The 10773-nt window shown below is 53.4% G+C and overlaps 1 protein-coding gene across 23 annotated transcripts in view; it reads right to left on the bottom strand.

Moving 5' to 3' along the window:
* Positions 1 to 2637: 2637 nt before the first annotated feature.
* ZNF618 (zinc finger protein 618) overlaps positions 2638 to 10773 on the bottom strand; it is a 184371-nt gene continuing 176235 nt past the window's right edge. For all 23 annotated transcript variants that reach the window (XM_033427376.2, XM_012532847.3, XM_004269306.3 and 20 more), the window contains one exon: positions 2638 to 10413. In XM_033427376.2, the coding sequence (XP_033283267.1) occupies positions 8897 to 10413 (1517 nt within the window). In that variant the 3' untranslated portion in view covers positions 2638 to 8896. The remainder of the gene's footprint in view (positions 10414 to 10773) is intronic.

Below are 10773 nucleotides of genomic sequence, written 5' to 3'. Positions count from 1 at the left end.
ACAAATGTCATCACGTCCTGCGTCCATACCTTGCCCCCTCCATGCATGATTCACACAGTGGGGCTGCCACCTATGGGAGTTGGAAGGTGCCATGCTGAAGAAAGAGATTTTGAAGGGACCTGAAGGACAAATACCTAAACCGGACAGTGCAAGCCACAGGTGGGCTGGCCAGCCTCAGCTCAGCTGGTGGATGGGAGTTTGGCTCCTAGAGTATTTTACAGTTCTGAGTTCACCATTAAAAAATGCACCTCCCGGATTTCCCTGGTGGTGCAGTGGTTGAGAATCCGCCTGCCAATGCAGGGGACGCGGGTTCGATCCCTGGTCCAGGAAGATCCCACATGCCGCGGAGCAGCTAAGCCCATGCGCCACAACTACTAAAGCCCGCGTGCCCTAGGGCCCGCGTGCCGCAACTACTGAAGCCCGGGTGCCTACAGCCCGTGCTCTGCAACAAGAGAAGCCACCACAATGAGAAGCCCGCGCACTGCAACAAAGAGTAGCCTCTGCTCGCCGCAACTAGAGAAAGCCCGGGCACAGCAACAAAGACCCAAGGCAGCCAAAAAAAAAAAAAAAAAAAAAAAATGGACCTCCCATATAAAACTCTAGGTTTCTCAATTCTCTTGAAAAATAAGTTCTGGCAGCCTTGGGCCTGCATCCTGCACCCAAGACACCCCTCCAGCTGGGGCCTCCCCTGTGGGTCACCAGCCCTGCCTGCCACCCTCCCTGGTCCTGAAGGCTTTTATCTCCATGACAGTTACTAAAACTTTCCCTACAAAATCCCTTGGATCTTGTCTTACCCCTCAAGGGTGGGATGGGGTTGAAGCACATCTGTGACCTCCAGTCAGGAGTCCACTCATCCCAGAAGGGACCAGAATCTTTCTCAGCGAAGCGGCTACCCTGATGACTCATCTGATTCTTAAACAGTCTCACCTCAAATTCTCTCTTAAAGATACTGGTCATGCTCATCTCTGTCACAAAATACATGTGGCTGCTTAATAAACAAACATGCTTTCTTTAAAAATTTTTATTTTAAAATCCAGAGGCTGGCCCTTCAGTCGTACGGAGGCTCTGGCCACGCCCTGACCTCATTGGATCCCGACGTTCCCAGCTAGCGGGGGAGTCTTCCCGCTCCAGCAGGACTCTGGACTTTTGTTTTAGAGCCAATAGAAACTCCTTGATTAAACTTCAACCGCTGGCTCAGGAATGTCCACACGGTACACCGAACAGCAGGAAACTCCCACTGAAGGGGGGTTCTGAGGGCAGGGCTGATGCCCCCGGGAGGCTGGCCCAGACTCGGCCAATGTGTGCCGTCATCCTTGCGATTGGATGGAATTTGTTCGGCTGATCGAGCAGCACGTCCTTTTGGAGGAGAGCACCCGTTTCTGGTTGAGGACAGGGATAAAGCCGGACGTGGTTCTACCTTTGAACGGCTGTTCTGGCAGGAGCAGGCCTGCTTTAGGAGAAGCTGCCACCCTCCCTGCCCACTCTGGCCACAGCTGTCTTCTGGTGGCGTCTTCTCTCCACGACTTGCCTTCAGTTCGACTCTCCAAGCCAAGTGTTGATGTGCGTGTCTGGAGTGTGAGGCTCGGGTCGAGGCCAGCAGAGGGGCAAGTCCACCCGGCTGGGCCCCCGCAGCCCACCGTGGAGGGCACTGGCTAGAGTCACGGATGCCACTGGCAAAGCCACAGATGCTCTCCCCCGGACAGACAGTACACAACACTTCAAACTTCACACACGTGACCACTGGGCAAGACGAACTTGGACGTGTGCTTTACTTAGGAGACGGGTGTGCTGACTCCAGGCAGGTGGGGCAGGAAGGCCACACCGTCTTGAAGGGAGTGGGAGAGCTGTCTGGGGTGCTGGCTCGGAGGATGGCAGCAGGTCGGTGGCCAGCAAATGGGGAGGAAGCATCAGAGAAGGGGACACTGCGGGAAAGCCACGCAGAGCTTCAGAAGGACAGAGGAAGAAGGGCACCCGAGCTACCTGGTCTGGCTGCCCGGCGGGCCCACCAGTCGCTTGGTTCACACCCACTGCGGGCATCTGAGCTTTGCCTGAACCTCTCCTGGGATGGAGAGAGCCTTTCCTCCCAAGGCAGGCTTTCCACTCTGACCTGTGTTGGGGACAGTGTGTCCAGACACTGGGCTGAAATGTGTCTCCACAGTTCCCACTAATTCTTAACTTTCTGAGTCACAGATGCCATCAGGAATTTGGCACAATCTACGGGCACTCTTCCCCAGAACACGGACGGTTGACACAACACACATCACATAAATGATGGTGGCCAAGGCGAACTTGGATGTGTCCCTTGGGCACTGGGCCTGTAGGACTCGGACCAAATCCATCCTTCCTCCGCTGGGACAGTGTTTCACAACAAGGCCCACGGAGACCACGTCTTCTTGTGGCCGTGTCCCTCCCTTATGTATCAGACACCACCCACCTGGGTCTGGTGCCTGAGGTCAGCAGGGAGCTCCGAGGAGCTGACTAACCCCAACCTCACGTAGTATCCCCTCGGGATGGACTCCAGCTCTGTCACCCCCAGGTGACATCTCTGCCTCTGTCCATCTCTACTCCCCAGTGCCCTGCTCCTACCTGGATGACATGGCCCAATGCCAACCCAAGAAATCACACCACGCACTGCCATCTTCCTAAAGGTTGTTTTATTGTAAAACCATAAATACAACACTGACATGAAATCATTTAAGCAACTGATCCTCTCTAACCATTAAAAGGATGTCTTTTTACCTTGGCATCAACCAACCAGGAAATAATGTTGCAAGAATTCGGGGGGGTAGGGGGTGCTGATTTCTGGGTGGGGGCTTTTGGCGATTTAAAGAACCAAGTGGAACCTTCCTCTTCTCCCTGGGAATGTCCCACTTTTGGACAAGAACAGACAGGTAAAAACAGCAACATTTAAACAGCTCAGTTTTAAATTTTATTACTTTGTAAAAATCTTTTTTTTTTTTTTTTTCCTGTTCCTTTCCTCCATTTGACATCAGTAAAAGTTTTAAACACCAGAAAACTGATTTGGCCGTAAATGGAGAAACGGTACCAAAACGAAATGAAACCAAAAATCCAAAGGACAAACAGAAAAGCCTAAATAAACCCTCAAGTTTGGTCTCGGGGGTTTACATATCACAAGAACTGTCAACTCAACCCCCATGCAATGTGACTCCTTGGAGAACTGTTGGGTCCACACCAACGACACAGGAGACCGCAAACAACATCTTTTGTTAATTAACACAGCAAGGGTGACACTAGGTAACTTTTTTTTTAAATACAGTACATGGTACACAGGGTCCCAAGATAACCCTGCATAAACCCCTTGTGGAAACTTGAGCCAAAGCACTGGCTGTTTATAAAAATATTGTGTTGCTACAAAAGTATAAATTAATGCTACCGGTATTAAGAAATATTAAACACATAAAACTTATAAGGATTAAGAAAAATATTCATTAATACCTGTAGAAAACTCTGGCCTAAAAAAGATATTTTTTTTGTGTTTGTTTTTTTGTAAATTTTTTTTTTTTGTATTTTTTTAAGATGACTTGAGTTTCTTGCACTCGAAGACAGAGACACAGTCAGCTGTGCCTATGGTATTGCCTAGAACGTCTTAACTACTGAGAAAGGATGAGGGTGCACACGCATGGGTACCGAGTGGGGCCTGGGAGGGAGGGGCACCAAGGCTTTCTCAAGATTTACCTGATGTGAAAGAATCACCGACGCAAAGTTACGGGGAAAAGAAAAAGGAAGGATCATCAGAAAACAACTGGAAATAATTTATGCTTTTTAAAAAATATCTCTGCTTCAGGTGGTTGTACAAAATGATTTCCTGATGCTCGGCATCTGAACGGCCCTGGACGCACTGCCCGGCGGGTCTGGGAGCCCCCAGCCCCGCAGGTCCCTCTGTCTCCAGCCCCCGTGCCAGTCCACGAGCTCGCTCACCGCTTTGGGACCCGGCCACCCTGGCTGGGTGGGAGGGAAGGGTCCCAGGCAGGGACCGGCTGGCACCTGGGTTGTGGGAGGAGCCCCCCTTTCCAGCTGGCCTCAGACCCCATGGTCTCTTGCCAAGCTGGACTTCAGGAAGCGCCACAGGGATCCCAGGCCCCTGAGGTTGCGGACCAGGCTGGGCTGTGCCCCTTTAAAAGGAACTTTGGTTCGAAGAGTCAAGGTGCCCAGTGGGACGCATGGGTGGGGAGGGCCCCTATGCTGACACCCAGCTGCAAACTCAGCAAATCCTTCTCTGTACAGCAGTTGAACCTTTAAAGCAACGCCCGTGGTGGTGGAGGGGCATGAATATTAACAGACAGCAACCCGATGCCCTTCACCCTCATCAAAGCAGGAGCAGGTGCCTCTCCGCACAGAAACTACAGGGCCCCTCCAGGGAACGGCGGGGCTCCGCGGACCACGATCCTTAAACGCAAAGGACAGAGGAAGAAATACAACGACAACAAAATTCTCCAGAAAACCCTGAAAAGGGGAAACCCGGTGGGAAACAGAAAAGGGAAAACACTGTATCATTGGTTCACCATAACTGGCCTAGCAAACGTTAGCCACAGTGAAGAGGGGGCAGGCCCCTTCCCAGTTCTCCCACTGGCCCGGCCGGATACAGGGGGGCCGAGACAGGAGCCCTCCACCCACTGTCTCCAGGGGACAGCCTGAGCCTTACTTGGCCTCTGGGTTTCATCTAAACCAGCAGCCTTTCTAGAAGCCCTCCCTCAGGTACGTCCCAGGGACAGAGGCGCTGTCGCTGTGCCCAAGGCAAGGGGCAGATCTATGAACTTGCCCGGCTCAGGGGGCAGGAGGAGACCGCCGGCCGTGCTTTGGGTGCCTCCTCTTCCTGTCTCTGCAAACACATCCATCGTCATGGCAACATCCAGGTACTGTCCCCTTCTGGGCCATGGCTCACAGGACCTCCCTTCTCCATCCGCATCCCAGGTTCATTCCAAACCTTTCTTGTGAACCTGTGGCCCCCAAGAATGCACGCTGCATCCCTGACAGCTCTTCAGGTGCCCACTTTCCAAGGAGTCTAGTCCAAGTCCAGGCGCAAGCCTAGAGGACCCCTAAAGGCAGGGGGTCTGCTTCACAGTGGAAAACACGCCTTGCAGAGTTTTTCTCTGGTGTTTCTCGAAAGTGCAGGAGAGAAAGGAGCAAACTGAAGGAGAAGACGCTTGCCAGCCTACAGAGCTGGTGTCAAAAAAAGTCCTTCCCAGACATCTGGAGACGCAGAACTTCTCAACTGTGTCATCGGACTGTCCTCTCCTCACCAGGAAACCTCAACATCCTTTTCCCAGACAAGAGCCAAACCCCGAACGCCAAGCATGAGGCTGTCAGGCAGGTTGGTGGCGAAGCGCCCTCGCCCGTGGACACAGTAGGTGGCTTCCTATGCCGTGAACCCCGAGATGAAGTGTGGCCAGAAAGGAGCTTTGCCCAGTGGCCCCTCTGTTTCGTTTCCTGGTTTCTAACTACCATCTGGAGGGAGGCCCGGCTGGTGGACCTGGGCACGGGGAAAAAGAACCATGTCGGCACAAGAGCATCCACTCACAGCGACTGGGACGGCACCGCTGCTCTTGGTGGAGCTGAGACCCCCCAGTTACTTCAAATCTGAGGGACCACCCACGAGGCTATGGTCCTTGGCTTGGGCTTTGGTGGTGAAGCCAACTGACCTCAGATGAGGGGGAAAACCCTGCAGAGTGGAGGTGTGTTTTCTCCACCTCCCCTCTGGAGTCCGTGTATGTCAACGCAAAGGCCATTTCTATCCTGGGAATCACATGGTTCAGGCAAGTTGTGTCCAAGTCAGCAGGCAACCGCCTTGAGCTGTAAAGTCCCATAGTGGTCACAGAACTGGGAGGCAGAAGACAAAAACTTTCCGAAGGTCGATGCCAGGCTAGGGGCCGGGAGATGAACTGGAAGCGCCGACCTCAATCCTTTGGCTGAACTAGAATTTGGGTAGGGTGGATATTGCTGGAGATGTGGGGCCAGTGGCTGGGCCTGTGAGATCTTTGGGTTTTATTAAGCTGTTCACTGCAACGGGCTCTGCACTATGGGAGCTGTCTGCTGTCTGAGTAAGCACATGGAGGGGGCACCTTGGTACAGCCTTTCCTGTTGGCAACGAGTTTCTGAAGAACCAGAGGCTGCAAGAGAGAAATGACTACCTGCCACCTTGTTCCCACATCTGGATGAGGCAGCCCCAGGAGACAGCTTTCCGAGACCTAGTGGCACTCACAACAGATCTGCAGAGCACGCCAAGCCCTAAGGATTGAACTGAGGTGGAAAGGAGCAACAGGACAGGAGGTGACACATATGACTAGATAACTGCAATTTAGTTAAGACTTAAATTTTTCTGAAGAGAAGAACGCTGATACCAGGGCTTGGTCCTGATGGCTCTGCAAGAAAGTGAAATGCCTATTTGCTAACTGAGTGGCCCCATAATGAGGCAACACCAGCACAGCTCCGCTCTAAGAGGGAGGATGGGCTCCAAGGCTTGGCTCCCACTGACCACACAGAACGGGTAGCTCCCATCCTCCGCGTGTGGTTCAGAGTGCCAGGTCGTGAACCCTTCCCCAGCAGCAAAGCAAAGCTGGAGGCCTTTTGCTGTAGGCATCTGTCACCCATCAGCAACCCCGCAGCCACCTTCTGGAACGCCCCCAAAAGTCTCATCGAAAAGTCTGCGGATGCTCCCATATACTCTAGGAAGCGACACGAGGTGACTGTCCAGTGCAGACGGAGGCTCTTCTGACGGTGTGACCCCAACTGGAAGTGCCGTGGAGTTAATACCCAGAACTTCTCCGGGAGAGGAAATGGCGTGGTGGTTCCTGAGACCATGGCTTGCTGGAGTGAATGGGGAAACGGCCCACTTTGATGCCTTTCAGTGTGTCCAAGACTCGGGAGGGTTAGTTCTCACGAGGCAAAGTGAGCAGGCTTGACACTTGGGACAGTGTTCTGGTCCATGATCCTAAGCCTTGAGCTTTCAAATCAACTTTACTTCCCCAACTTTACTGCCACGGACCGGGGGGAGAGGGCCGTTGTACAGTGCTTTTTGTAGTCGAGGTATCTCACAGTTGAACAATGTTTTGTTACTAGGAAGGGATGGAGTGGACGTGGTCAACCCCCAAGATGGTAGAATGTGCCCCCCACGATGGCAGGCATCCTCAGCCTTGGTGTAACTATCTCTATCCCACAGCCGTGGGCACGGGGGGATATGGGACCACCAGCACTTCATTCACTGAGAGGTGGGGTGGGAGGCTGAGCACTGATCCTGACGGAACCACCTCTTCAGAGGGGAAAGGGTCACCCTGTTGGCATTTAGGCCGTGTGTGGAATCTAAACTGCTCACAGAGAAACAAAGCCTGAAAACCTCTTTCACAGCATCAAGTTGAATGTGGCCTAATGCCATTTCACCCTCAAAACATCCATCATTTGGCCCACAAGGCACTGTGCTCAACTACTGTCCTAGAAGGAGGGCTGAGGCTCGCGTGGGGACCCCCCAGGGCTGTGGGCAGCGGACCCGCCGGAATCCCCGGGGTCCTGGGGAGAGGAGGCCGTGGGTCTGAGGTGCGATGGACGTGAACATGGATCAACTCAGGAGTCCCTGCTGAGCTGGAAGGGTCAGTGACGTGGCGAGTAGTGTAGTGCACTCTGGGTATAGAAATCAGACATTCGCAGGACCAGACACAGCGAGCCAGGAGGGCGGTCTTCCGCTTACATTCAGGAGAACTCCTAAGCCACGTGCTTCCCTATGGCTTCCACCGAGCCCCACGTCTGTGAAACCTGTGACTCCAACCTCACTCCTCGTCTCCAAACAGCACAACCAAGTTCATGGTCCTGGCTGTTCGAATACAGGAAAACTGGACTGTACAGGGAAGTCTAATGAAAACCTTAGGATACTGAATATACCACTGAGATGAGCTAGTTTACAGTGTGACTTGAGGAACAAAAAGGGCAATCAAAAAACAAACCAAAAAACCCCCTCCAAAATATAAGTTACAGACATTCAGTGCCTCCTAGCAGAGCCTAAATCAAATTTGAATAAAAAAAAGTAAAAACTGCTAAAATGTTAGGAAAAAAATTATTAAGGAGTGGAGACAGTATCTATACTTCTTTGAAAAATGTCTTTTTTTTCTATCTTATATTAAAAAGCAAAAGGTCAGCTTTATATTCTTAAAGTCTCCTTTCCTGATTTGGGGAGATAGATAGGTGTGTTTCTAAGGCGGCTGCCCCATGACACCCAAGGGTATCACAAAGGCAGCAGCTCAATGCCCTGAAGGTGAACGAGAACAAAGTCCAGTGCAGAAGCTGTCCATCTGATGCAGTTTGGAGAATCCATGGCAGGGCAGCCGGGGAGGGGTGGGGTGCAATAGGGTCAGGAAGGCTTGGGGAGGGGGACGGAGGGCAAGGGGGACCACAGAGTGAAGGACAGAGAGCGTCAAGTCACTTCAGATCTCAGCTGCCTGAACGTTTTACATCAGTTTTCTACCAACCTGCGCACCTGAACATGGAGTCTTTTAAAGCCCCCTTACTGAGAAAAGGAGGTGAAACATCTTCCCTCTTTCCCAAACACTCAGCTTTCCTGACACGCCCAGTTTAATGCACACGCGCCCACGAGCAGGCGTGCGTACATGCACCAGGGGAGTGTATGTGTGCATGCGTGTGCGACACTTCTGCGGCCACACGGATGAGCACAGAGCCGCCCACGCCCAAAGTGCGCACGCGTGCTTGTGTACACACATGCACACACACACTGAAAAAAGCACTTAAGTTTCCAGGGGGCATTTATAATGAGGTCCACAGTGTTTAGAACTTAAATTCCTTTTTCTTTGTTTGCGACAGTGTTGTGTGGTTTTTTTTTTTTTTCCTAACGTCCTCTTCTTTTTTCTTTGTTCTTTCTTTTCATCCGGAAGTCTTAAAGCATGTTGGATTTCAGAAACATGAGTTTGTTCATATCTTCTGGACTGAGCAGTCGCCTCCTTTTGATGAGAAGTGCTTGTTCACACATATTTACACACCCGCTCCTGGCCCCCACGGCCGGCACCGCGAGGAGCCAGAAGGCGAGCTTGGCGAGTTTTGTGTGCTTTTGGGTCACGCACGACCAGTACTGGAAGAGATCCGGGGTGGCCTGGAAGAGGGGTTCCTGCAGGTAATCGTACACTTCCTTCTTCCCGAGCCGGTCGTCCTCCTGGGCGGCGGGGTTCTCGCCGGGGGCGGAGCGGGGCTTCTTGGCGGCGGGCTCGAAGTCGGCCTCCTCGGTCCAGGACTCCTTGACCTCGTTGATGAGCTCGCACACCTTGCCGATGATCTCCTCGTGCTGGTAGGGCGGGACGGGCCGCAGCTTCTGCTGTGGGTCCAGGATCATGGCCACCTTGTGCGCCGGGTGCACCTTGAAGTTCTCCTTGAGCGCCTCCAGGAAGAGGTGGCAGAGCTTGCTGACGGTGCCCGCGTCATTGGCCTTGGCCGTGAACAGCTTCTCCAGCCTGACGTAGGTGGGCAGCACCAGCTGCAGGGTGGGCTGGCTCTCGTTGCTCAGCTCGATGACCGCCTGCTTCACCGGCGTCAGGATGGCGGCCAGGTTGCTGAGCAGGTGCTTGTTGAGGCTCTGGATGAGGTTCATCTTCTTGGCCCGGCTGTAGAACTCGCAGATCTGCTCGTAGCGCTCGTGCACCAGCAGCAGCGAGTCCGTGACCGAGTTCCAGCAGGGCGGCGGCGAGGTCTCCTCCAGCGAGCCGAAGGTCTCCTTGGCGAGCCCGGTAGAGCCCGCCAGGTCCTCGCACACGTTGAGCAGCTCGATGACCTCGTGCATGCTGCGGGCCTGCAGCGTCCGCTTGCTCAGCACGCTCTGCACCACCGAGTTCAAGGCACAGGCTGAGCAGCGAAGGCACATGCCGGCCTTGGAGAAGGCGGATGCGCTCACCCGGCAGTCTGTCACGTACACTGTCCTGATCTCCGACATCACGAACTCCGACAGCACATTCTGCACCCAGTGGTGCACCAGGTCGCCGCTGTCGCGAATGTCCGCGCCCTTCACGCCCAGCACGTAGCTCTTGATGTGGTTGCCCTCTGCCTGGTAGGCCGTGAGGATGTAGCAGGAGTCAGGGCCGACGCTCTGCGAGTGACAGGTGACGCCGATGCCCAGGCAGGCGTTGCTGCCCAAGGCGCACGTCACCTTCACCTTCACCTGGTTGTACATGCGCGGCAGGTGCTTCAGCGCCAGCGTGTTGAAGTTGCCCAGGATCTCGGTGACTGAGAAGGCCCCGTAGCGGGCGCCGCTGTCCACCAGCGTCTGGGCCAGCTTCAGGAACTCCTTCCCGCTCACAACGCTCAGCGCGCCCAAGTCGGCACACATGACCCGCAGCAGCCGCTCTGCGATGTTCTGCCGCTCCTTCTCGGGGATCATGCTGTTAGGTGTTAAACCACTGGTCGTGGCTGGCAGGGGACACAAAGAGAGGTGTGATTAACCCTGCCAGTCAAGGCTCCTTGGTCTGGCAGTGGCCTAATACTCAAGCATCTAGTATTAGGAATTATGAACAGATTTCATCTTCCACACAAACTGATGGTCTTGGCAGTCTTTAATATGTGACAGTCTCACAGGAATAAAGTTCTGTGATTGATTAGTAATGCCTGCCGTGAGCATGGGAATAGACTGTAGTGATACGTGTGCAAATACTTGTTGCATGTCATTCACCTTGACCTCTGAAGCCAACCAGTCTAACCTCTTCCTCAATATAGGAATGGCCTCTAACACAGGAGTCGCTAGTGAATAAGGTACACGAGGCCACAGTGTCA

This window comes from Orcinus orca, chromosome 6 (genome assembly GCF_937001465.1).
Source record: "Orcinus orca chromosome 6, mOrcOrc1.1, whole genome shotgun sequence".
In the NCBI taxonomy this organism is placed as follows: Eukaryota; Metazoa; Chordata; class Mammalia; order Artiodactyla; family Delphinidae; genus Orcinus; species Orcinus orca.
The sequence above is the reverse complement of the archived record's forward strand: the minus strand, read 5'-3'. Positions and strand labels throughout refer to the sequence as shown.